This window comes from Mucor mucedo (genome assembly GCF_025094135.1).
Source record: "Mucor mucedo strain NRRL 3635 chromosome Unknown EV154scaffold_151, whole genome shotgun sequence".
NCBI classification, from domain to species: domain Eukaryota; kingdom Fungi; phylum Mucoromycota; class Mucoromycetes; order Mucorales; family Mucoraceae; genus Mucor; species Mucor mucedo.
In genome coordinates this window covers 14,774-26,845 of record NW_026252435.1, presented here as the reverse complement: position 1 = coordinate 26,845, position 12,072 = coordinate 14,774, and the positions used below count along the sequence as shown (strand labels likewise).

The 12,072-nt window shown below is 36.3% G+C and overlaps 3 protein-coding genes across 3 annotated transcripts; 2 read left to right on the top strand and 1 right to left on the bottom strand.

Moving 5' to 3' along the window:
• The first annotated feature begins 148 nt into the window (after positions 1-148).
• EV154DRAFT_526341 (uncharacterized protein) lies at positions 149-1,219 on the top strand. The gene is made up of 2 exons (XM_051603382.1): positions 149-957; positions 1,020-1,219. Exons 1-2 carry the CDS (start codon positions 211-213, stop codon positions 1,131-1,133), a joined length of 861 nt encoding a protein of 286 aa, XP_051452281.1. The 5' UTR covers positions 149-210; the 3' UTR covers positions 1,134-1,219.
• EV154DRAFT_526339 (uncharacterized protein) lies at positions 1,220-5,290 on the bottom strand. Its single transcript, XM_051603381.1, has 6 exons — positions 4,196-5,290; positions 3,590-4,013; positions 3,021-3,512; positions 2,722-2,907; positions 2,278-2,666; positions 1,220-2,178 (listed from the first exon to the last, which is right to left on the bottom strand). Exons 1-6 carry the CDS (start codon positions 5,177-5,179, stop codon positions 1,528-1,530), a joined length of 3,126 nt encoding a protein of 1,041 aa, XP_051452280.1. The 5' UTR covers positions 5,180-5,290; the 3' UTR covers positions 1,220-1,527.
• Positions 5,291-7,985: 2,695 nt separating this feature from the next.
• Positions 7,986-8,674, top strand: EV154DRAFT_526334 (yippee zinc-binding/DNA-binding /Mis18, centromere assembly-domain-containing protein). Its single transcript, XM_051603380.1, has 4 exons — positions 7,986-8,165; positions 8,231-8,274; positions 8,332-8,440; positions 8,512-8,674. The coding sequence occupies exons 1-4, from the start codon at positions 8,064-8,066 to the stop codon at positions 8,608-8,610; spliced, it is 354 nt and encodes a 117-aa protein (XP_051452279.1). The 5' UTR covers positions 7,986-8,063; the 3' UTR covers positions 8,611-8,674.
• Positions 8,675-12,072: the final 3,398 nt, after the last annotated feature.

Genomic DNA, 12,072 nt, shown 5'->3' with positions numbered 1-12,072 from the left:
TCTTTCACACGATATAGCGTTACACTGACGATTTAAGACAGGCTGGAATTTCCTATTTTGGCTTCAAATATTTGGTTATCGCAATTGTAAATCAAAATGTCGCCATCGAATGGCGCAATGTAAACATTTCCAGGCACAAAAATAAGAATAATTTTTTTTTTTTAATTTCTCCTCTCTCTTTCATTTTTCTTTCTCATATTTAAATACATCATGTCTACAACAGACCATTCACCTCCTTCATTGCCACCTATTTCCATGTTCACATCAAGGTCACAGCCATCTTCTTCACTGATGCCAGCGTCACCACCTACCTCTGGTTATGATAAACACACCTCTTTACCCATCCTTCCCAAACCAGTTAATAATGACTATTATAAAGAACGACCCGAACTATTATCACCTCCTCAAAATTATTACCGTTCTAAGCCCGCCTCTACACCTTCTTCAGCAGCACAAGCACAGGCACCACAACAACAAGCAGCAGCGCCAGATCAGAGTACACTGTGGGCATTATTTAACCAATTCCAGCAACAGCAACAAAAAGAAAAGTCGCAAGAGAGACGAGGATCGGACAGCCAAGATGGACGAGGCCTTTCCTCAGAGGAAGTGTTGGCGGAGAAAAGGAGACGTAATGCAGGAGCTTCTGCAAGGTTTCGTGATCGTCGCAAACAACGAGAGCGTGAATTATTAGATAAATGTAATGAATTAGAACAACGATCCAAAGAATTTGAGAATGCATTAAGACGTGTGGATCCTGACCATCCGATATTATCAAAGCAACTAGACTATCCAACCTCTCGTTCCATCACCCAAAGCCCGCCTCCCAACGCCGCCGCCGCCGCCTCCGCTCATGACGATAACTTGTTTGACCGTGTTGGCCAATTAGAACACCTGATGACCCGATTCAGACAAGAAAAAGAAACGGATGAACAAAAGCTCAATGAGCTCGAAAAAGAGGTAACGTTTCCTATCTCTCTCTATTTCTATCTCTCTGCTTTTTTCTTACTTTTTTTGTTTAGAACAAGTACTTGAAATCCTTGCTGATACCCGTGAGTCTATCACGAAAATCAAATGATCATAAACGGATTCGATTATCCGATTCTTCTGATAATGATATCACCGATGAAAACTAAACATAAAACCACCAAACCCCCTTCACCCCCTCTTCATTTGTATACAACGAAACATAAATGCATTAAAGTCCCTTTTTTATTTCAATCTCTTTTTGTCATTTTGTGAAAAGAAAACTTTTTTTTAATCATGATTTGTGTCTGTGAGTGGGGGTTATTCATATATGAAAAAGGAAGGGTGTGTGTGTATGTGTGTATGTGTGTAAGCAAAAAAAATAACTTGTATAATGTACGTGAAAAATATCTTTTTTTCTCTCTCTATAAAAAAAGTGGTGTGTGTGTAGGGATTATGATATATAACGAAAGAACAAAAAATAACTAGCAAAGGAAAAGGGAGTGTAACTGGGGTATTTGGGTATCATATATATATATATATGTTGAAAGAAGTAGAGGGTGCTTACTTTTCTAATTGGGTAGTGGTAGTGGTAGCAGCGGCAGCAGCAGCATAAAAGTTAGCCATCATGGCAGCAGCTTGTTGTTCATCCCCTTCTTCCGTCATGTATTTGGCATGCAAAGCAGCTGCTAAACTAGGGCTGATCGAAAACTGGTGGTTGGGTGGCGGTACACCCAAACTGGCTCCAGGAGCAGAATCTACCATCACCATATTAATCTCCTCCATCAACCGTTTATAACCTTGCACATGCTGTAACTTGAGCTTGCACAATAACTGTTTTACGCGTTCAGCAATACGCTGTCTTTCGCGCAAATCAATGTAAGAACTTGACAAAATCTTTTGTACGAGACTCACACCGTGTACCTGGTCATGCAGGATTTCATCCACTACTGTGGTGGTGGGACTAAAGAAGAGTGCTTCCAAAATAGACGATCTGGCATCGGGTTCTTGACGTTGGTTGATCAACTTGAGTACGGTCAATGAAGCCAGTTTGTGTGTACAAAGACGCGCCAAATGAGGCAATAAACGAGGCGCCAAAACGCGGTAACGACCTGGAATACCAGACGTATCGAGAAGCCAAATCAATAAAAGTGCTCCGTTTGCGTTGGTGGCCAAAAGCAAGGCATGTTGCACAAGCGAAGCAGCTACATATTTCTATTTTACAACAGCAACAACATCGTGTGAGTTTAGTATACACATATTTTAATAAGAGTTTTTTTTTTTTTTTTTTTTTTTTTTTTTTTTTTTTTTTACCTGTTGTCTTTTGGTCACATGAGGACTTTCCAGGGTCGCTCTCACTGCTCGTGCGCCAAAACGGCCTTGTGCAATCTCCCAGCATGAATCGACAATGGCGTCAAAGATAAATTGGTTCCGGTTAGGACCTAGACCTAGACAACATTGCACCACATAATTGCCAAATTGATCTAATAAAAGGGAAGGCACGTAAGGTTTGATATGACCACATACAATCGCGATCTGTGCAGGTAGTTTAGCGGTGTCAATAATCTTTTGTGCGGCCCATGTGCCATTCTTGTGAACACCAATGGAGGCCAAATAAGGTGCTACGGCTTCAAGCATGATGGATTTCGTCATTTCCGAGCATCTTTCAAACAATCTTTGGATGACCGTATTCCCAATATAATCTATATTCATGCATTATTTAGTATGTGTGTGTTGTATATACTATATATCATTTACCGCTGCAAAGCTCAACAAGCTCATCAACACATTCAACAGCAATGACTTCTAATTCCTTGACGGTGATATGACCTGTATCCAATCGCTTTCGTATGTCTCTTAAACGTGAAATATCTACTTTTCTCGACTGACCTAATTCCGGTGCCGCAGGAATACTATGATAATAACTTGTAGGTAAATGAAGCACTTTTTAAGGGGGCAAGGGCAATTTTAGTATCACAAAATAGAGAGGTGCGGGAGGGCGAGAGGAGCAAGGGGTTTGAAAAGAAAAGGGGGCAAAAAGGGTGGAAAATAATTACCGTCAAATATCGGACCATCCGAATCATCTTGTCCAAAATCTTGCATGATTAATTTACGCTCCGTTACAACAGCAGAGAACATGGAAGGGTTTGAAGTGGACATGACTTCCATCATATACATCATCATATGCTGGTCTTCCATTGCAAAGTTGCTTGGAATTGGTGTGTTGACACTGAATTTAGAACTCTCTGAATCAGACGTTTGTTGTTGTTGTTGTTGTTGTTGTTGTGTGACATCCAAGGATGAGCCATCAGGTAATTTAACTGCAGGCGGAACTTTTGCAAATCCAATTCTTACTGTACCAGTACCTGGACCCATGATTTCTCGATTCTGACAAGCTCGCTTGGCTCGCATGGCTTCTTCTTGCGTGTAGAAATTAATGAACCCACAATTCTTGTGGGATAATACCCGAATAGATTCAATCATACCAAATGAAGAAAATATATTGCCTAATGCTTGTTGGCTTGTATTTGTTGGAATATTTCCAACCCCTAAAAAAAAATTATATCATATTGAGCAAGCTTATTTTAAATAGATGGTAAATAAATAAACAAAAAAGTAAACATACACAAAGCTCTTGTTGGCCCTTGAACATTTTCATTTGTTGTGGTACTGGTTGCATGAACGGGTAATGGCATGACATTGACAGTCGTATCGGATTTACCAAAACCTACTTTGACAAGATGATGATTGGATAATCGACTTGACATCTTGTTCACCAAGGTGTCTTTGGCTCGCAAGGATTCTTCCGTCGTCGAAAAGTTAATAAAGGCACATTCGCGGTCTGGCAAGATTCGAATACTTTCAATCACACCAAATTTAGAAAAAATCATGTTGAGTTCGTTGGCTCCATACACGTTCAAATCAAGTTGACCTATCCACAATGATCGCGACGGAATCTGGTTATCTCTTGCCGTTGTTGACATCACACTTTCCGTCTCCATGCTATCTAACAAATGTTCATACGACGATGAGGATAAACTTCCTGCATCCTATAAATACAAATAAAGTTTAGAAGCTATAATTAAAAAAAAAAGAAAAAGAAAAAAGGGGCCATTTCAAAAGGGGAGCCAAAAGCGTGTGTGTGTGTGTGTGTATATATATATATATATATACACTTTTATATATTTATACACAAGCTCTCCCATCAAAAAATAAATAAAAATCATCTTACCCCTGTCCATACACCACTGCCATCGATGGATTGCATATCTTCATTATGAATCGTAGGAGAGTTAGTTGCTGTAGCTGTAGCCTTTCGTTGTCTCGCAATCATCTCTAATAAATCAGCACTACTATTGGAGCTACGCAAAAAAGGTCGATTGAATTGTCTCGTATCCGAATACCAAATCGATCGTTGCTGCTGTTGTTGCTGTTGCTGTTCTTGTTCAACTGCACTGAGAGCACGAGGTCTACTCTGTTGTTGCTGAAGTCTAAGGTTTGCAACCGAGGAACGAAGGTCTTCCCCCCTATAATAGGAAGAAGAAGAAATAGATTCACCTGCATTCATATTCCAGTCATTTTGTTGGTCTTCACAAAGTGTCTGAAGGGAAGAGTAAGAGTGGCTGGCATGAATGACTTGTCGCTGAGGATGAGGGTGAAAAGAAGAGCGAGATGAAGAAGTACTCGTAGGAGTATTATCGTCGTTTAGACCTAATGAAGCAAACGTACTTGCGATTGTATTATTATCATCTCCTTTTAATAATTGATCTGTGGTAGGTGTGGTTGGACTTGTCAAGATATCACCAATCCAATGGTGATGATGATGACGTTGTTGAGGAGGTAAATTGTTGTTATTGTTATCGTTATCAAATATACCAGATCCAAACGCTCCATGATGCTGCTGCTGATGATGATTTGGGTTGATCATAAGTGGCATATTCTTATTATCTTCGGTGCTGACTAACAAATTGTGATTGGTGTTATAAGGAAATGACGTTGATTGCGTTGGCATGGTTTCTGCACGAGGTCGACGTAATATATTATGATGTTGCGTTGAGCTAGTATCACTGTCATATTCCTCCCCTCCTTCAAATAAAAAGGGTTGCGTTGTTGTCTTTTTCTTCCATAATAATGAATTATTCTCGGTTACGGGATCACTAGAATAAAAAAAAAATCGCGTAGATGCATAAATTAGAAAATACTCGAAAAACCACATATAAAAAAGAAATTGCGTAATATCTCTTTTATACAAATATGTGTTATATCCTCTCTTTCTCTTTTTTTAAAAAAATAAAATATTTTACGTTGTTTTAGAAGTTGTGTCTATGGTGGTGGAAGTACTAAGAGCCGAGGAAGGAGATCTTGTACCTGAAGTAGTCATGTCTTTTCTTCTAATGACAAAACTAGTTTGTTGAATGTCTTATGTATCTCGAGAATATGTGCAAAAATAAATAAATAATAAAAAAAAAAAGTTTAACGAAAGAAAATGAAAAAAAAAAAAAAAAAATAGAAGAGGTAAATAATATTTAAATATTAAAGTATATATAAGTTGGAAAAGGAGAAGAAGAAGAAGAAAAAAAAGATGGGTCTTGTCCTAAAAATACATATCATTAAGTTATAATATGAGAAAGCAGGGGCGTTATTTTTATTCGGCGGGGATAGAGTATACATATTTTACGAGTATAGTGTACATATATTGTCAATCAAAAAAGACAACCCTTCTGTATATATAATAGGCCCAGTCGGTAATCATCCCGAATGTTATGTTGTTACACAAAAACTATATCTCTTTTTCTCAGTCCGTCTCCTCACTAATAAAAAAAAAACCCTTTTTCATTCATCGCTCTATTAAATCTGAAATCATCTTTTCTTTTTATACACATGTATATATATTTACATACTATGTCTTTTTTATATAATCATTTTTTATTTTTAAGGTCTCTCTATGTTTTGATTCTCCAAAATTAAAGGAGCTGTAAAAAAACAGGCAATATAATTTCATGTCAAGCAATAATTTAGCCCAATCATATTGTAATTGTAGGTTACACTCACAGGTTGATTTCGCATACAGTAGTATCACTTTAAATTCAGACACATACCTTTTTTTTTTTCATACAATGGCAAAATAGAATACAGACTCTCAATATACTAAACTAGGCATACACCTTTAAAGAATAATATATTGGTTTCTGGTCGCTTTAAAGTTAAGTAATATCAAGTATACAAGATTGGATGCACACATATCTGTTATCAACTCTGATAGAACCACTGATGTCACTCTTAAAAATGCTCTTAATCATCTCTTTACCTCTTTGTTAAATATTTTATAAATTCTTACGCATCAAAGTGAATTTTTTAAGAATAATACTGATCAAAGTCTCTGCTTCTGGCTTTCATTGGAGATCGACATACATACCAAGACTTAATAGTCTTGTGTCCACTACCAATACAATTGTCACGCACACTTTTGCGTTGACAGAATTTATTTTTGTTAGTGGATCGCAAACACATGAATCCTTTGACCTTCAATAATATGCTTAAAAGAAATTAATTATAGCACTCGTGGAACAAAGCAAATCCACTTTTCCAAAGAGCCCAAAATAAAAAGAGCTCAGAGAACTAATTGCGATAAGTAAAAAAGCATTCGTGTGCTATCAATTAGAAAAACTAATGTACCTTGTTATATGACAATCACCACCATTTAGTCCTAAGGAAACAAAATCGAAGATATTTCATAAGCTATGACGAACCACAAAGTAAAGCAATACGAAGCCGATCTTTCACAGCATGCAATATCAACTTGCAATGTCTTTAAAATTTGTGAATACCTGGAGACCAGGGCAAATGGTATAATACAATACATTAATACTTTATCATACAAATGAGAACAATACATAGCACGATCATGACTTACTATCTTTTAGAAAGATGAAACCTTCCTCAGTTATCAACAGACAGCAGTCTGACAGCCAACTTGCAACAAGATTTCAAAAGTCATACGCCCCACTTGCAAGTACTCTAAGGACTGGTCGATGAAAGCCTGAATTATATTGGTTTCTCCTCCTGTCATTCCAAAAGCATACCTTCATCAGATTTGATTATGGGTTTTATTTTTATCAAATTGACTTCTTTGAGGTCATTTTCATGTGACAATATATTTTGTACTATAGCATGCCTTCGAACCAAAAGAGAAGAAAGATTGCTGGTTCGGGTGCTGAGGAGAGCGTCTTAAAAGAAGCAAATTAGAAAGGGCATTGGTGGGATGATAAAATTACCGAATTTATCTCTAAATGATACAAGAAAACTGTGCTCCATCTGTTAATTAATTGAAAAAAAGCTCTCATATGCTCATAGTGGATGTCACTTGAGGTAATAGCGAATAACAAAGAAATCAGTGCATGATTTAGTGACTTACCCTTACAAAGAGGACAGATAGGAAGAAGGCAGACACAGCCCATTGAGTTTTTTGATGGGGATAGTCAAAATATTTTCGATTGCTTTAACTTCTCGCTTGCTAAGCGTATTCCGCACCTTTGACACCTTCTCATGATCTATTTAACATGTGCGGAACAAAGAATTAGCAGGAAAAATATTTACAGTCACAAATAGCCATCTATCCGGGTTTGCAAGTGTTCAAACGCTCTTTCCGAATGATGATGTTTGTTAATTATACACTTCTATTTTATGCTTTCTGAAACGACCATGATCCTGCCCGGAAGATTGTTAACTGGTAAAGTAAGTCAATGATGCAGATAGATTAGATTTGATTCTAAAAATTGCAAACCTTTGTCCAAAAAAGGAGAAGCAGAGGTTTTTATTTTACAGCTAAACTACTCTTTTGCAATGTCCCTGATTTTTGTATTTTTAAAATGCGAAACACTGAACCATACACTATTTATCATATGACCCAATGTGACAATTTCACACACAGCAGAAAAAGAAAAAATAAATAAAAACCCTTTTTCCCCCTTCCTTTTTTTTTTTTTTTTTTTTCTTTTGAAAAAAAGATAAATAAAAATCCAACAAAGAAAAACACCCAGTCGGGTCTGTGAGGCTGTTAATAAAAAAATAACAAAATTAAAAAAAAAAAAAAAAAAAAGATGGGCCTTACATATCGCACTTATATTGAAAGCGAATCACCAGTGTATGGATGCTTCAAATGTAAAGCACATTTATCAACCGCAGAAGCAATTGTATCCAGGGTAAAAGCATATAAAAAAAGAAAAGGAGATGTTGGGTTGTATGATGTTCACTTTTTTTTTAATAGAATTTTCACGGACAACATGGAACAGCATTTTTATTCGATACAGTGTAAATATACAGATACAACAATGAAAAATGATAAGTTCAACTAAATGAATAAAACAGAGTAAATTTAAAATTTGATGAAGCTGAAGATAGGGAAATGTTGACGGGATTACACAAAGTAAAGGATATCTCTTGCATACAATGTTCAACTGTCCTTGGCTGGGTTTACGTTGGTCTTCGAATTCATTATGCTTATCTTGCGTTTTGTTGTTCTAATCTGTTTATTTTTTTTAATTATAGATCAAGGCATACAATGAAGAAAACAAGTATAAGGAAGGGAAATTTGTAATGGAAAAGAAGCTTTTATTCGACTTTACAACAAGGAAACAGCTACAATAAATTAGGATTAGTTTTCATGTGTTCTTTCACTTATAAATAAAACACCATCTTCATCCAGATGATTGTCATGTATGTACGTCTATTAGCCTTGATTAGGCCCCCTTTTATAATCTACCAGCCAGAGATTGAAAATTATAATAAAGAAGAGGCAAGCTTAAAAAAACCTGGTGTAACGCTGAAGTGATACAAAACCCTGTTGAGATCTTTGGCTTGACTTTGCTACTTTAAAACCAATTAGACAATGCAATTCATCTCGCACATTCTAAATCAGCAAGACAAAATTGTAGATAGACACTCTACCTCTATTGAAGAAGTGGATAAATGTGATGGAAAATTATGGTCATGCTGAAAATACCGTCATTAATATTGCCAATTAGGATAACAAGGCTGATAATGAGTAGGCAGATAGAGAAAATAGTACGTACGACCCAATGAAGATAAAAAATTTCAGGTGATCTAAATAAAGTATATAATATGCTTTAATAACCGGTTTCCATAAAGAAGGCAGTAGTGTCTGAAGTCACGAAAATGACAGGTATCGCTTGTAGCACAGACTGTAAGAAATATGTACAGCTTTAACGTGCCACCAAGATTAAACCATTTTTTTTTTTCGCAGCGTTGGTCTTGGGTGGAGGTTTTTTTTTAGTTGTTGCTGATGGCCGTACCCCTTTAAAATACGTTATAGGTACAGTCATAAACAGAGAAAAAGTGTAGCATTCGATGTTTAAATGATAGTATTTTTTAAAAAACGAGTTTTAAAAGAATTTCATTCGCGGTCCAGATTATATACGTGGGGCTTTTTACAGATATTTCTATTATAAATAAAGTCTCGAACAACATGGCTGATTAAGTAAACAATTATATTATCCTGACATAAGCTAGCTCATATTTTATCATTCTATAAATAAAACACTTTTTTCTTCCCTTCTCATTTTTCATTTTCATTTTTTTTTTTTTTTTTTTTTTGTATTGATGCATAACGATATCTTTTTACAGGAAAGCAATGAATATTATGAAAAGGTTAGCTAAAAAAAATTAAGTCTTTAACCAAGCAATATTCCTCAGGAAAAGGAAAGGTTTCCTTCGCCACTGAAGATGGTGAAGAAAATGCAATTTTTATAACAACAAGCAATGATGTGCTCTCATTCCCCTTGCTGTCACCAGGACTTCCACAAAATCAGTCGGAAATCTCCGCTGCTATAATAAAGTCTCTGTCATCTCCCATCACCATTGTCTATCAGGATAAGCCCCGACCATTGGCTTCCCTAAAAACGTATACGCATGCCCATGCATTCATCAACGAAGCTCTGCGGCAGAAATACAAAGAATTACTTCCCTGGCCGTGAAAATACGAATGAAATTAGCCATAGGTCATTATGAGCGCGGGTTCATAGAAGTAATTATATTTTTATCAACTGATTTCGCCCACAAATGCAACAAAAAAAACAGGGTTAGCCGTAAATATGTCCACCAATTTGAAAAGACCTTTTTGGATTGATCTTTTCTAAGCATTTGGTGATGAAAAACGACTATTAAACTACACATAATATGAGATTTTCTCCCAGAAGTATACCAGAATCAGTGCAGATACCAATTATCTGATCTAAACTTGGTTATGTCTGCTTCGTCGGTGGTATGGGATACGATCTTAATTATGTAGAACGTTTCGTGATGAGCGATCATTTAGAGTCTAATCACAGCTGTTAATAGTAGATTCACTGATATTTACAGTCTGATCGACCGATAAAAGAAAATATTCATCATATTAGTGGATAACTATACTCCATTACGATTCTAAACTCTGACATCATCCATAACCTGGATGCAAGCTTGGACACAATTAAGAAATCTTTAACTATTGGATTTCAGCTTGTCAAAACAACTATGACTTTTCCAAGTGTTTCACTTTATAAAGACGGAAGTGGCTACATGTACGAATAAATAAAAAGTTACAATCTTGCGACTGCTTATGACAATCGAACAAGGTGGCTACGGGCTTTTGACTTGATGTATGTTTAATCTCCGCCCGCATAACCTCCACCTTGATTGGTGTCCCTGACAAGCACATTTTAACAGTCAACGATACGCAGTTTGCCGAAGCAAAGGATGAAGTGGTAGAAGCTCTCCGAGCCACGCTTTATTTTCAGATAAATAATAGTAAAAAGTATACAGTGCCCTTTTTCTCCAGATTTTTCAAACTAGCAAATGTTCAATCTTTTTTTATTTATTTAGGGGTAAGAAATAATTGACGACCCTCCAATACGAGGGTTGGGTGTATACCATCCCTTCGTCCTATATTTCAGCAATCTGCGTATTTTAGAGACTTCCGGGGGTTCAACTTTTTACTAAACGTTACACCGCTTTTTTTTTACAGCATTCAACATTGGCCTTCAGCTACTCTTTATCACGACCCTAAACTCTCTCACATGAACAACCTTACACAAATTCTTACTTGGAATAAATAAAACTCAGTCTGCCTTGTATAGTTTCACGGTGGTTCTGTGACCATTTGCGCTTTTTTACCATAAAGGAATGGAGCATTTATACGATTATTCACGACATAAATCCTGCATTAGCTTTAGTGAGTGGCACACGGTTATTCTACATTGATACTTACTATAATATAGCTTTTGATTACGACAGTATCACGTCTCAAAAACTCTTCAATGATAACCACTTTGATTCAGAAAATGATACGAGGTTCGCTAATACCTAAACAAAACGATATTTTCTTTTAATATTTTTTTTTTTTTAAAAAAAAGAGAAGTAAAAACCGCGATCCCTTCGTTTTTATATGACACTACCACCAAAACCATTATTGCCCGAGGAGATTTAGCTGATCAGGCGATTAGGGAAACCGAAAAACTTCAAAGCCAATTTTTTTATGTACGCAACACTTTCAGCGAGCTGAATAACATTTATTCCAGATCGCAACACGAGACTTATAAATACGGGGCGTATGACAATATTGCTCTCCAAGAAGCGGCGTATATGTTACAACAACATGTTGATCATTGGAAGGAAAAGTCGGGATGTTCAAACATGGATTTTTTTTATGCATTTACTCTACCTATAAATTGGGATTATGAAATAAGAGAGGCATTGATACGACCTCTCTTCCTAATGGCAGACCTTATTTATGAAAGCGATGATCAGGGAAGAATCGTTTTTTTTACGGAGCTGGAATCGACTTTTCGATTCATGCAATTACGCATTTTTCCAAATAGCGAGATAGAAATACAACATGGCACGCAGTACATTATATGTACATTGGATTTTCAGAACGGAATGCATGTAAAGCTAGATCTAGTCTCAGCTCAATATCCTTCTTTAAAAGCGGCCGACAGTGACTATGTCCCACAAATACTGAAACAAGCTCAATTTACCATACCATCTATATTGGATGGGATATCACTGTTACTAGATTCATACTTGAAAAAGCATTATAACATTATCTTGCCA

Coding starts and splice junctions, on each gene's coding strand:
- EV154DRAFT_526341 (XM_051603382.1), top strand. CDS start 211: ATGTCTACAACAGACCATTCACCTCCTTCATTGCCACCTATTTCCATG. Junction 958..1,019: donor TCAATGAGCTCGAAAAAGAG/GTAACGTTTCCT, acceptor TTTTTTGTTTAG/AACAAGTACTTGAAATCCTT.
- EV154DRAFT_526334 (XM_051603380.1), top strand. CDS start 8,064: ATGGGCCTTACATATCGCACTTATATTGAAAGCGAATCACCAGTGTAT. Junction 8,166..8,230: donor CAGAAGCAATTGTATCCAGG/GTAAAAGCATAT, acceptor TTTTTTTAATAG/AATTTTCACGGACAACATGG. Junction 8,441..8,511: donor CTGTCCTTGGCTGGGTTTAC/GTTGGTCTTCGA, acceptor TTTTAATTATAG/ATCAAGGCATACAATGAAGA.
- EV154DRAFT_526339 (XM_051603381.1), bottom strand. CDS start 5,179: ATGTGGTTTTTCGAGTATTTTCTAATTTATGCATCTACGCGATTTTTT. Junction 2,908..3,020: donor GGATGGTCCGATATTTGACG/GTAATTATTTTC, acceptor CCCCTTAAAAAG/TGCTTCATTTACCTACAAGT. Junction 2,667..2,721: donor GCTTGTTGAGCTTTGCAGCG/GTAAATGATATA, acceptor GCATGAATATAG/ATTATATTGGGAATACGGTC.